Source organism: Phodopus roborovskii, unplaced genomic scaffold, assembly GCF_943737965.1.
Source record: "Phodopus roborovskii unplaced genomic scaffold, PHOROB, whole genome shotgun sequence".
In the NCBI taxonomy this organism is placed as follows: domain Eukaryota; kingdom Metazoa; phylum Chordata; class Mammalia; order Rodentia; family Cricetidae; genus Phodopus; species Phodopus roborovskii.
In genome coordinates, this window is record NW_026125960.1 from 248,898 (window position 1) to 264,590 (window position 15,693).

The window sequence follows — 15,693 nt, forward strand, 5'->3', positions numbered from 1 at the left end:
ATCCAAAGTTCCAAACTCTACATTCCTCCAAACAAAAGCACTGTCAGGCATATCACAGCAATATACCACCCCTGGTATGAGCTTCTGTTTTACTGAAGGTTTCTACTGCTTTGAAGAGACACCATGAACACAACAGCTCCTGTAAAGGAAAACATTAAATTGGGGCTAGCCTACAGGTTCAAAGGTTTAATCCTTTGTTGTGGCGGGAAGCATGGCAGCACACTGGTAGATATGAAGCTAGAGGAGGAGGAAAATTTGGCCTCTGCCTGTCTCTGCCTCTCAGGTGCTGGGATTAAAGGCATTCACCACCATGCACGGCTATTCTTACATCAAAATAGAAGTGCAATCACCAAATTTATGTGAGTAGTACATCAAAATGATTACTATTTCTGGGGGGGTATTCTAACAGTTAGAAACAATATAAACAACTAATAGGTGCTCGGTAGTGCTCAGTTGTCAAGAGTAGTTGCCTCAAAGGTATAAAACTTCATCTTAAAGAGATAGAGTACTGGGTAACTCACCCTGGCATTGACATTGTTCTGCCTCCCTGATGTATAAGGTGGGATGCAGTATGGTGGCCTTCTGAGCCCACTGGTATACCAATATTTCTGGGTTTTCTGAGGTATGTTAAGATGACACACAGTTCCTCGTAAATTTGTCTTGCACTTGCAATAACTGTCCTGTAAGAATTAAACATGTATATGTCCCCTCTTCTTCATCCTTTTCCTCCTCCTTCTCCTACCCTATATGTCACCCTAGCTGTCTTGGACCTCTCTATGTACATCAGACTGGCCTTAGACTCATAGACATTCACCTGCCTCTGCTTCTAAGTGCTGGGATTAAAGCAACTGTCTTGCTGATATACCTATTTATTCAATATAAACATCATAGTAAGCCAAAGTGATTCCTTCCTGGCAATCAACAGCCTGTAGCAAAGAATGAAAACATCCCATATTGTCTGCCATACCAGGCCAGTCATACTACTACTTTCACTGAAAATTTAGTGAATTGTCTTCAGAACAGCAGGTTTCTGCTTTCCAATGTAGAACTATATGTAGCAACACTATAAAGGCTGTAAAAGATCAACAATCACCTAAAGCAACTTCTTTTAACTGCAGTGGGGGAAGAGGACTGTAGGACATGTAGCTGTTCATTAACAGAGGTCATTAAAGTATTGCTCTTATATCGTTTGGACCAGTTTTTTTCCCTGAGCCTCATTGATAACAATCTCACAAAACATTTGATTTATATTTCCTATGCAGCAAGTAAATGAGCTTTGCCCATGGAGAGCAATATCATTTAGTCTTATCTGATAATCATTAAGAGAGTTCATCTTATCTCATTATACCTTTCACAAATTCATGATTCATTGGTTTTAGTTGTCCTCATCTATCAAAAATTACTGACTTTAATGTTGGGTGTGGTCATACACATTTATATTGTCAGCACTTGGGAGGCTTAGGCAAGGGGATTGCTTGTGAGTTCTAGGTCAGAATGTCTACTAAATTGAGACACCTTTCTCAGACATCCTTGCAATAACATGGTGTGAGGGAGACCTTGCCAGCTGGCAGGACATATATGCCAGGCAGACAGAGGTTACATGAAAAGATTTATTCAGGGAAGGGAAGGAAGAGAGAAAGAGAAATAGACAGAGACAGAGATGGCGAGACAGTGACCTGTCTTCTCAGAGAGAGAAAGAGGCACAAAGGACGAGCAGAAGTGGGTGGAGTTTGCCCCTTAAAGGGACCTTCTCACCTGTGTACAGAGCCAGAGTATGCTTACCATGCACAGAGGCAGCATACTTTGCCAGGTCCCTGAGGGGTGGGGCCAGGCCTGCCTGGATTACAACATTCTCATGAGGCCAAGAAATGTTTATATTGTCATGTTGCATTTATATGTGTCTGAATGGTGAACACTATAAGCCTGAATGTGGTATTCTGCTAAAGAAAGAATCAAAAATGAGTGATTTGGGCAGGTAAGATAGCTCAGTGGTTAAAGGCTCCTGCTGTCAAGCCTTAAAACCTGAGTACAACCCCCAGTCCCTACATGGTAGAAGGTGAGGACTGATTTCTGGAAGTTGTTCTTTGACCTCCATAATCAACCCCCCCAATATATATTGAAATTTAAAAAATATTTTAGGGTAAAAGAGCAAGTGGTTCGAACATTGAGAAAGCTTAGTGGCATTGTATGAGAACTGTGTAGAGTAATAAAGGTATCTGTGGCCCGAAGAGAAGCAATTTCAGTGGACTTTGATTGTCTTCAAGCAGAGCAGTTCCACTTGGCATGAAGGAATGGAATTAAGATAGAGGAGGAAGAGGGAGTGGTTAGAGAGAAATCCTGAACCAAAGAATCAGATGGAAATAGTTCTAGAACAGATTCTCAATATGAGTCAGAAGAACTCAATAAAGAAAGATTACATGACAGACATGTGACTTGAGGATTGTGACTAAAAAGAGCAGCCAGCTGATTTACAGGAAAGTTAACAATGAGGAAATGAACTGTTTTAGTTGTGAATTCATTGTGGTTCCACATTGTGAAATTTTCATTTTAAAACAAGTATCACTTTCACCATATTCCACTGTAGCCACCCATTGCTAGGCTCCTGCTGTTTCACCTTCTGAGATGCCAAGGACTTCTTTTATCCTTGCTCAGTTCAGTCTCTTTGTCTGCAACAGTCGCTGGACTCTGGACTCAGTGGTGATAATTACAGCAGCTATGAGTGGCATTTACTTTCTACCAGGCATTTGTTTTAATATGTAGTGACTTACTGTTGGGTGGGGACTTTGAACTTACAAGAAATAGAACTCACTTTACAAGAAATAAGACTCTGAGGAACTCAGATTGGAATTTAAACAGTGGCTATTTGACATTGGTGAGCCTAAGTGCTACTGAATATTTCCTTAATGTTTTAAAAGACAGTGTATTGTGTGCGTTGGGATGGGGTTGTGAATATACCATGGTGCGTGTATGCAGATCAGAGAACAATTTTGTGGAGACTTGGTAGTGCTCTTTTCATTTGTCTTTATTCCAAGGATCAAACTCAAGCCATCAAACTTGTGTGGCAAGTACCTTGACCTGCTGAGCCATCACACTGGCCTGTCTAGAGACAGTGCGTCATGGCCCTTGAATTCTCTGTGCAGCCTAGACTGACCTTGACTTCTGGTCTCCTTCTTAATTCAGCCTTCAAAACACTGGAATTGCAGGCATGCATTCCTACTACCAGTCCTGCATGTGGCTATTAAAATATATGTATGCACATAAGTATACATATAGGAAAGGACATTTCACGTAACAATTAGGAAACAAGTGAATGAGTTTATTGGTGCATGTAATAATAAATTAGTTAGAAGGCCTTGTCAGTCTATGGGACCTCTGACAGTGGAACCAGGATGTATCCCTGGTGTACGAAAGAACTTCAGGAGCACCTTCCCTATGAAGGGGTAGTCCCTTAACCTAGAGGCAGGAGGGAGGGCATAGGCCCTACTCCAAATGACTTGACAGATTTCGATGATTCCTCTTGGAAGGCATCACCCTCCCTGTGGAGTGGGGGAGAATGGGATAGGAGACGGGGTGTTAGGGGGGATGGGAGGGTGGGAGGGAGAGGGAACAGGGATCGATATGTAAAATAAACAAAAAAATAACAAAAAAAATTAGTCATTGTAAGCATGTGAAATTATTACATCCGTTGAGACAATCTGGAGACTTTTTTCAAAAAAGATGTGGATCCATGTCATTTTGTGCTTCAAGTGATGTAGAAGGATTCTGTAGACCTAAGAACTTAACATTGCATGTTCACTTTACCCAGGGGCGTACAAGGAAAATAAACCAGATAATACTACAAATATTCTAAATGGAAGGCTGGTTATGGTAGCATATGATTTAATCACAGCATTCTTGAGGCAGAATCAGCATTGTGTTTGAGGGGTCAGTCTCTGTTAATTCAAGGTCAATCTGTCTACAAAGGGAGTTTCAGGCTACATATTGAGGCTCTTTCTCAAAAAATTGCAAGTTTTTTTTAAAATATTAGCTGTTCCTATTATATTGAAGTAATATTCTACATGTTTAATTGCCTTCTTCCTTCTGTTTTACTTTCTTCTTAAAGCCATTGGTGTCAGCAACCAGAGGGAAACCACAGTAGTCTGGGACAAGCTAACTGGAGAGCCTCTCTACAATGCTGTGGGTAAGCCATCATGCAGAGGTCCAGCACAGGGCCTTGTTCCATTTGCAAAGGTGGTCACACTAAATCATCTGACCAGAAAACCATATGTTCATGTTTCCTATGATCTGATGAGAAGGCAGCAGAGTTCTCTAGGAGATGAACTGCTGTGTACTTCAAGTTTTCAGAGCATAGTTATTCACCTATTAAATTAACTCTCCACCTTCTATTGATTATTTATATCATATAAATGATGGATAATTCCAGACCCCCACTGTGTTTCTAACATCTAAAAGAGATCTTTCTCTCTCCTACCCTGAAAATTCAAAATTGCAAGTGTTCAAAATTATCTATACACTATATAATTGTACTTTCTATCCAAAAATTTGAACTTATTAAGATAAATTATCAGAATTTCAGCTGTTTCTGGGTTTAAGTGTTTCATCAGGGTATACAAACCTCAAAAATCTTCAGAATATTACCTTTAGGTGTCACATCTTAGATGTAAATATCCCTGAGTAGCACATGACAGTTGCAGAGCACTAAATGACACTCCTACTTCCTAAAAGGAACATTGTGCTCTAAATCTATAACCATTAAAAGGTTTCTTTCCTAAATAGTACATCATGCTGATGATGATGGCACATGCCTAAAATTCTAGCACTGAGACAGGAAGATTGTCTCAAGTTCAGAGACAACCTAGCTTACATGGCATGTTCTAGGTCACCTAGGGCTGTAAAGGAAAACTCTGTTTCAACAACCAAAAGAACAAAACAAAAATGAGAAAAGAAAAGCTAAAATAATCTACGATTGAGATAATAAGTTATAATAAAGAAGGGAAACTGATTTTCAAAAAGAAGGAAAGAAATAAAACTGGAAAGGGAAGCAAATAAAAGTATATACATCTAAATATGTATATGTTACAGGACAGGATATTTCTGTGTGGTAGATGCTATTAATTAGTTGAAACTGCTAGTTAGTTACTGAGATAGTGCAATGAAAATGAAGAGAAGGAAAACTGGCAAGACATCAGAGGACAGATGCAACTGTATTTTTTTTTACACTGGTCAATTCATAAGCATGAAGGAAGTGACTATTTTTGAGAAGCCCATGTCCATGCTCTAGGTTGTATCTATTTTTTGAATGCCTTTTCTTATTAGCACTGTGCTTTCAATCCATATTTCATATTTAACAAAACCCCAGCTCTGCTTCACAAAAGAGATGACAGAAAAATTACAGAAATAAATTGAACTTGTGAGAATGGAAATTAACTGATGTTAAGAGAGGAAAACAGCTTTTTATTTTATATGAGATACTAAATTTCTGATTGAAGCTATTTTCTAGGCAATTAGAAATTGGTTTGTTTTGAAAGTTTTTACCTGTTTCTTGTTTTTGAACAATTTGCTTAAAAGCTTTTATTGCATTTATTTATTACATGTATGTGGTTATTTTCATGAGAGGCAGGCGTGCGTTCTATGGCAGGTATGTGAAAGAGAGAGGATAACTGGAGTCAGTTTTTTTACTGTCACCTTGTAGATCTCAAGGGTCAAACTCAAGTTGGCTGGCTTGGCACCAAGCACCTTTACCTGCTGAGCTGTCTTGATGGACTTTGTTTGTTTGTTCTTGAGCCAACGTTTTACATGTTCCATGCTGGTCTTGGACCCACTATATAACCAAGGATAACTTTGAACTCCTGATCTTCCTCCCTCCACCTCCCAAGTGCTTGGTTTACTGGCATGCACTACCATACTTGGCTTTAAATTGCTTTCAAAACAGATTTGAAAATTTCTATATACCTTTGTATGTTTCATGTTCTGTGGTGAACCCTAAATGTTTCTCAACAAATCAAAGAGGCTTATCATTTACCTTTGTGTCACACAAGTGAGTGAAGAGTAGGAATTTGGGAGCAAGAAGAAGAAATGGGAAGTGAAGTAGAGGATAGAAAAGAACTAGGGAAAGAAGCTGCTTAATCATTACAAGGATAGATTCTTCCTCCAAATTCATTTCATATAGAGATACATTGAATTATCACTCATTCACGTAGGTTTCAGGTGTGAGTTTCATCATGGTATTAAATATTTAACAGTCTTATCCAAAGGAAGATCAGACAGGATTAGTGGAAACAAAATTAGATTGCCCCATGGGTTTGTGGTCAAGCTTCTTTGGCTCATTTATATCATGATGTGATGATTCTGATTTTAATTTTCTCTATCTTAATTCAGGTTGCTAGAACCAAAATACCATAGAATCTCTTGCTTGTTCAGGAGATTTTTGTTTATGGTAGTTGTGGAAGTTACAAGTTTGAAACTGAGATCAAGGTGCCTGTTAATTGGTGTTGGGAGGGTCCACTTTCTCTCTTTTTATAAGTGCACTAATCCCATTTCTGAGACTCTGTTATTCTAACCTAATAATTTCCCAAAAGTTTTCCATCCTAAATCCTTCAGATTTGGGGTAGGAGTTCACCTTGATTTTTTTTTTTTTTTGATTTTTTTTCTATGATATATTCATATTCAGTCCAAAACAATCATAGTGGTACATACCTTTGATCCAAGCACTTGGGGCATAGAGCCAGGGAGATCAGTTGAAATATATATATATATATATATATATATATATATATATATATATATATATTATATGGAATATATATAAATTTGCTGTATAGTGAGTTTGCAGGCAGCCTGCGATACAGAAGATTAAATACAAAATAATGAAATCAGTTCATAGTACTCTTTTCTTCCACTTCCTCTTGTAAACACTGTCCCTCTAGTCTATTCTTTTCATTTCCCTGTTTTTACTCAACTAAATTATATTATATAACTGATGAACCATATTTATCATGAACAAGCAAATAATAATAATAATAATAAGAAGAAGAAGAAGAAGAAGAAGAAGAAGAAAAAGAGTTTGTATTTTTGTAAGATAAAGGAGTCTTAGGATGTAGTGGTGGCCATGGCATAGGTTTTCCAACAAAGGCTATGCTTACTTGCAATAATGCTTTGTGCATACTGATATCTTTTCCAATTGTAAGCAAAGGTGAAAGTTCAGTGCATCCCTTAGATACATATGATTTACTGTTAGATGCCCATATATATTCTAATATATACTAGAAACTCAGGTCTGTCAATGGCATTTTACCTTTTATGTACTAAAAGCTAAAGTTGATGTCAGATTCGGCATATATAGGTATTTAGACACACACACAAGGAGGTGAATAGTTTGTAATTTTTCTGCCTTTCCTACACTCCACTTTTCTATTGGCTTCATGTGTTATTGAAAATATCATCAACTGAGAGGCATAGTGTCTTCTCCCTTGTGAATGACCTTTTAACCAGCTTAATTAATGGCTTAACTATTCACATTTACAATTCTTATATTACTGAAGGGAAAGAAGCCAGCAACATTTTGTAAAACTCTGGAGGTCCTTGCTTTTGGTGTGTTGGATTACATGGGACCTCCCTTTACCTCAGCATACTACAAAGAGCTCAGGAGAAACCATTTCAGAGAAGATTCACTATTTGCTTTGTGCTCAGCAAACTATATAGATGGTTCCTAGTGATTTTTCCATTGTCATTTTCTTAGATATGTTTGTTGCTTCCTATTGTGATTAGCCAAAACTGAGCAAATTTTTGATTTGTTATTCAATATCTCTAACTATGATCATTTCTCCTGTTCTTTGAATATCACTTAACTAACAATGGTCCATAGAGATTGGGACAACTACATTTCTCTTCACTCATAACACTCTTATCAGGACAAATGAAATATATTAGATGTGACTTTATTCACACCGTCCAAATTATTTTTGTAAACTATTTATTGGATGGTCTGGACCATTGATATTCCTGTTTACTTAGTCCAAGTAAAGGTCATCAATACCTTCTTGAAGGGGTTTGTATAGTATTCTGTACTCCTTAGAGTTTATTGCCCCATATATTACTTTATAATTTTAAGAATTCCCAGTTCCCTATTCCCAGTAGACGGTGCTGTTCCTGTCTATAGAAATTATTTTACTTCCAACTACCCAATGAGGAAAATACTTTCTTGGGATTGTGCTTTCCCAAAATAACTCTCTCATGTCCTACAGCATATGACCACAGCATATTCTTTTAAATATTCCCTGAAGATTTTCTCTTGTAATATATCATGCATGATTTTAGTTCATTTTTTTTTTTAAACTAAGATGCACATTTGTTGTCAGGTAGGGAAGGAGCTTTCTGAACAAGAAACTGGTACATGGTCTTCATACCAATGGAAGTACTAATGAACCAGGCATTCAGACTAGACTTTCTTGTACCCTTCTACTCCATGTCTCTTCCATTTCATTCATTCTAATGAACTTGCCCAAGTGATCTACCATTTCCAAATGAGCGTGCACTGACCTTGGACCTGGCTATCTCTAGCATGAATTGCCATTATTTCTCCTAATGCTCCAGCTGCTCCAGTTTCTCCTGGCTCTTCAGTTCCAGTTGCCGTTGTCCCCTCTGGCTCTTCAGTTCCAGCTGCTGGTACTTCCTCAGGTATTGGTGCTCTGGCTACTGCTCACTTCCCAACCTTCCAACTCAGATATGTTGGGGGAAATTGACTATTGCTGCCAGATCTGGACCTGTCACTTCTCTTAATCTCAGAAATTACCTACACCAAGGGGCTTAGGCCTCCAGCTTTGGGGGTCTTCTCTTTGGCTTTTGATCTCTTGGTCTGCAAATCTAATTCTGCCATCTTAGCTTCTGTAATGGGTTTTCTAATCGTTTTGTTCTTAATTCCATTAATTTTGAACATTTGTGGATTGCTTTGGTAGTATATCAACAACCACTGACATCTTTTTCTTTGCCATTTGTACTAATTCATTCCATACACTCTCATTGCCATGTACTCTTTGATTATAAAAAAAAAAATAAAGATATGACAGCCTTCGGCAACCTTGGAACAGTGGAAGGAGAAGAACTTTAGATGCCATCCACTCCAGCATCCTTATTTTATATTTAGGGGATCCAGGTCAAGAAGGGTTTAAAATTTGCATAAGTCACAAAGCTTGTTGGCCGCAAAGGCAAACTTAGGATTTTGGTTTCATGATTTTACATTCAGTGTTTTGGTTCTTTGTAGTGAGAATTTAATCTGTGGATCCCACTGTTGTCAAGCTTTACTATAAGCCTAGCCTAGTTAACTTATCTTTGTGAAGAGAAACACTGGACCACTGAGATTCCTAGTGCTGCTTTATTGTCGGGGTTTGGTTTGGTTTTGAATTATTTGGAACACGTTAATACTCTAAGAAACGTGCCCTACAAAAGACATACTCATCTATTAGTATTGTGCTGGATAACTCTGAATACTCATAGGAAAGTATATAGGCTCAGGTCTGCCCTAGACTTGAAGCAGAATCCTGCAAGGTAGGTCATGGTTAGGTCAGTTCCAAATTTTCTAGGTGGTTCTGTTATGCTTCCTTAGAAGGAACCACTGCTGTGGAGTTCTGGTAGTGGTTTCAACAAACCCATTTAACTAAAAAACAAATGTTTCACAAATCAATCTTTATCCTACCAAGTACAATGTACTCTAATATTCACTATCATAATATACCATTTAATTTTTGAAGCAGTAATCAAAACTCACTAAATTAATTTTTAAACTCATACCTCATTGTAGTTCAGAACACTGAGAATGAAGGTGTCCTTAATTAACTAAAGATGTACATATTATAGATTTAAAGCCTCTCTTCTGAATCCTTCCACTTTCGCTGGTTATTTCTGTTAATCCAATAACATCTGCTAAGGTTGCTTGTCTGTGAGGGAAGTCTATTTTCTGTCACCATCACACAGTACTGTTACTATGGAAAATGTAGCTGACTTGTTCCTTTGATATGGGAGATATTGCCACCTCTGATGATATTGCTAATGGCTTGTGTCCTGACATTGTAATAGTAAACTCAGCTCCAACTAAGTCAAGTGAAAAGATAAAAATCAATTTATTTTGATAATGGATCTAGCCATCCAGTGTTAGCTTAGTTTAGTTGTTGACTGAGTCTGAATAGAGTCACGGGTATTTCCCTCAAGTCTGTCTTTTCTGAGATGGTTTCTAGTTCCTAACATGACAGACTTAGGTCTCCCATCATGAAAATAGCAGAGCCAAATAACACAGTGTCAAATGCAGCTGAGAGAAATGACAATTGAAGTCTGAACAGAAATCTCACTCAATTAGGTGATTTGGCCAAGGGATCTCTCATGTTCATACCTAACCTGGAACTTGGGGTTGGGAAAATTCTTAGATAAACAACATGGCTGAGGACTATGGAAATGTAAATCCCCAAAGGGAATTTGAGATGATGCTTCTGGGACCAAGAGGAGTAGGTGCTGGGCACCAAATGCAGATCTTACCTATAGGTCATCTATTTTCATGGGTCTTGCTATCCTCCTATTTTCTTGGTTGTCATGTGGGTCATTTGCTTGCTGTTTTTTCTACCTACGAAAACCAGATCCTGAAGTCTCCAGTTTGATTTTCACGGGAAATAGTACTATCAAAATGAAGCTCTGAGTTATTTAATTAGAAAGAATTACAGGAAAGAATTGCTTTGAAATGAAGAGAACAGAATAACACAGTTAAGTCAATCAAAGTAGGTATCTGTCAGAATTCAAAACTGCAGTGTGCAAACTTGCATTGTTTCCCTCAGAGTCCTTTAAATAGACCATGGGCCTCAGTTTTTTTAGGAGGCATCTGAGAATAGTTTTTGTCCTAAAAATATTGACTTACCACTAGTAGATTAAAAGCTATAAGAGTTAAATACGATAGACCCTGTCTCTTAAACAAAATAGAGCAAAGGAGGTTTCTTTTTTTTTTTTTTCCTCTTATTCAGTCTATTGTATAGTTTTTAGTGCATTCTCCTGCCCAAGCTTCTGCCACAAAGCAAAATGAGTTATTTTCTATTTGGAGATCAGAAAGCAGATAACAGAAGTTTAGTAAATAAAATGGTGGTCCATTAGAGATTTTTCCATATAATCCAGCAAAAAAATGGGTCTTAATTAAACACTTTTTTCCTTTTTTATTTAAATTTGAAACAAGGATGTTTTACATGTCTACCCCAGTTGACTCACCCTCCCATTCTCTCCTATTATCCCCACCAAACTCCAGTCCATCCCCTTTCTGCTCCCCAGGGAGGATGAGGCCTTCCATGGGGGAATCTTCAAAGTCTGTAGTATCATTTGGAGCAGGGCCTAGGCCCTCTGTAATGGGAAAGTAAATACTTTTAATGATTTTAGATCTTGCATCCTTTGAAAGATTTTATTATATATAAACATCCCATCAGATTCTCAGTCTTTTCCCAAGGTTTCTAAGGTACACATTTTGTTCAGAGCTGTGCATTTTGCACTGCCAATTAACCTGCCCAGCTTTTAAGTCTTCCCTCCACTTGTGTGTTTAGAAAATCCCCATTGCAAATGCACTTTTATTGTTTTTTTATGTGTAAACATAATAATGCAAAATGAAAGTCCCAAGGTTTGTATTGTACCTATAATTTGGTCCGTAATTTTGCATAAAAGCTTTCAATTCTCCTTTGTAAATATATTTTCTTCTAACAGTATGTCTATTCATTCCTCATTTTCTAATTTCTGTTCTTTAGAAGCTACAGCATTTTAATTGCTTATGGAAACTAATCAGTCTCCTATCTGTGACAGTGATTTCATTAAGTTCTCATTTTTATTAAGTTCTTCATATGTACTATTTATGTTTTGATCTATAGTGTGGCTTGACCTAAGAACCCAGTCTACTGTTGAGAACCTTAGTAAAAGAATTCCAGGAAATAATAACTTTGTCAAGGTAAGAAATCTCTTCAGAAGTAGTCTGTAAGAATTGTGGCTTAAAAAAGTGCACAGATTTTGGGCTGGAAAGATGGCTCAGCCATTAAAGTCTAGGCTCACAACCAAAGAAAGTTCACAGATTTCATGAGACAGACTATCTCAGTTTTACAACTTGTGGTAAAATGGTTATTTTATACAGTGTATGGAGTATTTCCATCAGATAACTCTGGTCAAATCAAGTCTTCACCTTTCTTTTTTGTTCTGCGAGGAAATGAAATAATAATACCCCAAGAGGACATACTGGTAGAGATCATGTCCCACTATCTTAAATCATATTCCCTAAGGGGTGCTTTCTTTAATTTAACCAGACTTTCAGAATTCTGCCCAGTGAAGAAAGTGCTGATTCTTGGTAACCTGCATTCAGTGAAAAAGAAAAGCACATAGTGTTCTAGATGTTCATTAAAGATCATTTTTTTGTCTTTTTAAACAAAACAAAGGAAAAGATTTTTTAAAAAATTAAAATAAACTTTGTTCCCACAAAAAGGAATAATAAAATATGCCTAGTTTAACATTCTCATATAGATCTTTTACTTTAGATAAGTGTAGTTAACTTTTTAGCAATTTCAAGTTCTTCTAGAACTCAAAAAGAAGTTTTGTTTTGTGTTAACAAAATGTGTTTGGTTTTCATTTGCCAGTGGCACACATATTAGTTCTTGGATCTGAAACTAATGTTAAAATACCATTCATTATAACAGGCTAGCAGATAACCCGTGGTCTGCTCCCTTCCCTGCCTAAGGAGTTTCTGGCTTCTCTTGCCCATTTATTCCTATTTTTATTTGTTTTGTCACCCTACATGAACCTGCCTCCTACCATCTGCATTGGGCTTCAAGGGTTTTGTAGTTTTCTGTGCTTGCCACTGCAGTCAACTTTCACACACCCTATCTGCATCATTTTAAGTCATATCTATTGTGTTTGCAAGATCTTCTTGAGGATGTACCACAGGATATCCCTCTGTAGGATGACCTTGCAAGTCAAATAACATTTCCATATGTTATTTTCTTCCATTAATTCTGAGCACTGACACTCTCTGCTCCCAACAACCCCAGAGAAAGCTGAAAACCTTAAGATTTTTAAAAATTGGATTTAAAATTTATATTTCATTTTATATCCCAACCTCACCCCTTCCTCCCCTTCTCCCAGACCCCATTACCCCTCTGACTTGCAGATGGAATTAAACTATTCGAGAATATTATGGTTTCTGGCTATATGCTTATATGGATTGTGTATGTGTTTTGTCTGTGTTTCTTTTGTTTTTTCTTTAAAAATTATGGATTATGGGTGTTTTCTTGTTTGCTTACTTGTTTGTTTACTAGAGAGAGAGAGGAGGGAGGAGAGAGAGCACATATGGAGTGAGTGGGTGGGAGGATCTAAGAGGAGGTGTGAGAAGGGAACTATGACCGTAATATATTGTATGAAGAATTTTTGAGACTGGATCTTACTGTGTAAGTGTAACTCTGGCTGACATGGAGCTCACTGTGTATACCATTCAGGCCTCAAACTTGCAGCAAGCTTTGAACCTTTATCTTATTTTATGTCTGACTGTTTTGCCTATGGGTATTAGCTGTGCACTGCATGCATGCCTGGTGCCCACAGATGTAAGAAGAGGGTATCAGATTCCATGGGACTGGAGTTTCAGACAGCTATTAACTACCATATGGGTACTGGGAACCAAACCTGAGTCCTCTGGAAGAGCAGCCAGTGCTTTTAACTGCCAAGCCATCTTTCCAGCTCCTCAATAATCTTTTTCCCTCTGCCTCTCAACTGTTGAGATTATAGGCATATACCAATATAACATCAGCTGTGATTTCAGTTTTCTCATGAAGTATGTTCATGTAAGATAAGCAGAGAAAGCAATTATGTCATTTAATATTATTTAATTACTTCTTAATCCGTTTACTTGAACTTTATAAAGAAATTTCATGTTGAATATGCTAGTAAGAATTGGACCTCAGCCATTCTCAACAAAGACTAGCAAGAACACATGGGTTTCATTTTTATACTTTAGTCTTTACCCAGTACCCCTTTCTTCTATTCCTTGTATTTGCTGACTTTAGCTAGCTCCTTTCTTGTGCCCAACAATTTTTTATTGCTTTAATCTGGCATGTCACTGAACTCTATTTATTTTCCACTAAGTTTGCATTACTCTGATATTTGAGTAAGTATGTATTATGCATGCATACACAAACATGGTATGTTATTAAATTATGTGTTTATAAAATAATTTTCTTGCTACTGCTATTAATTTATGACTATTAAATTCACAATCTACCATGAAAAGAAAAATAAAGTGTAGAATTTTAGTTTAGGATCTACAGATGAGCAATTTATTGCAAAATGACATTGCACTGCTGCTATCTAATTAGAAGATGGTGTGTCACTTAATTTATTCTTCTCCTTGTTTACATGGATACTCTTTGAACTGCAAGCTTAATTGCTCTGCTCTATGGCCATGAGCATGATTTCCTGTTCCGTGATATAGGAAAAGTACTTTCACTTGAAAGCCTTTGGGATTGCCTTTAGAGCTACTAACCAGTTGATGTTTTGAGTGTTCTTCTTTAGAGGTTTTGTTTTAAACTGTGATAAGTGTAATATACTGACTGAACTTTGTAACTGTTTTAGTCCAAGACAGGCCTTCCACTTAGCACTTACTTCAGTGCAGTGAAACTTCGTTGGCTCCTTGACAATGTGAAAAAAGTTCAAAAGGCGGTGGAGGAAAACAGAGCTCTTTTTGGGACCATTGATTCATGGCTCATTTGGGTATGTTTAGATGTAATGTATGCATAGAGAACATTTTGGGGTATTTTTTAACTGTCCTACTTACTATTTTTGACCAATATGTTGGACTTTTATTTAGCATCATTATTGAGTAAAACTACTCAAAGCAGCAGAATGTCTCCATTTCAGAGACATATTTGTCTACTTCCCATCTTACTTTCCTTGTTATTATTTGAGTGACAGCAGAAAGTAATTATCAAAACTGTACTTTATAACTCTTATCATTTGGGCAAGTAATTTAGGTAGCTTTGCTCTCATGCTTATCATTTCCTTCTATTCCACTAGCCATTTCTTAAAAGAAATAACTGTTTCACTTAGTAAAATGCCTCAATATCTCTCCTTCACTGCCAGTGTTTTTGCAGCTTTCTCTTGTGAAACCATGCCAGGATATGAAACTAAATCAAAGCAGTTTATATTAAAATGTTTTGCCCAGAGCTGAACACAGGTCAGTAGAAACGAATAGTTTAGAAATTTATATGGCACATTATTTTTTCTGTTTGGGCATTTTGAGACAGTCGGTCAGTATATAGACCTGACTGATCTGCCGTTCACCTTGTAGACCCTATTATATTAGACTTGATCTTGTGCCAGTCCTCCAACATCTATCTCCTTAGATGCGGACAAGTTTTACTATATCCTGCCATATCCAGTTTATCTTTGTCTCTGTCTCTCTTTATCGCTGAGAGGATTTCAGTATGTAGCCTTGGGAGACCTAAAACATGCTGTGTAGACCATAGACATCCACCTGCTTCTGCCTCTCAAGTACTGGGATTAAATATGTGTGCCATCATACCTGGTTTATAATGTAGATCTTTGATTTTTTTTTAAAAATTATTTTGTGTGAATTAATAAATGGGACCTCTTCAAACTTACAAGCTTCTGTAAGGCAAAGGACACAGTGGACAAGACCAAACGGCA

General features: G+C 37.2%; 1 protein-coding gene across 5 annotated transcripts in view; it reads left to right on the forward strand.

Annotated features, from left to right (window-relative positions):
• Positions 1 to 15,693, forward strand: part of LOC127218170 (glycerol kinase) — a 71,087-nt gene that overhangs the window by 19,644 nt on the left and 35,750 nt on the right. For 3 of the 5 annotated variants that reach the window (XM_051179195.1, XM_051179196.1, XM_051179198.1), the window contains exons 4-7: positions 4,103 to 4,180; positions 8,593 to 8,676; positions 11,883 to 11,959; positions 14,620 to 14,757. In XM_051179195.1, the coding sequence (XP_051035152.1) occupies positions 4,103 to 4,180; positions 8,593 to 8,676; positions 11,883 to 11,959; positions 14,620 to 14,757 (377 nt within the window). The remainder of the gene's footprint in view (positions 1 to 4,102; positions 4,181 to 8,592; positions 8,677 to 11,882; positions 11,960 to 14,619; positions 14,758 to 15,693) is intronic. The other 2 variants (XM_051179197.1, XM_051179199.1) reach the window with 1 other exon arrangement.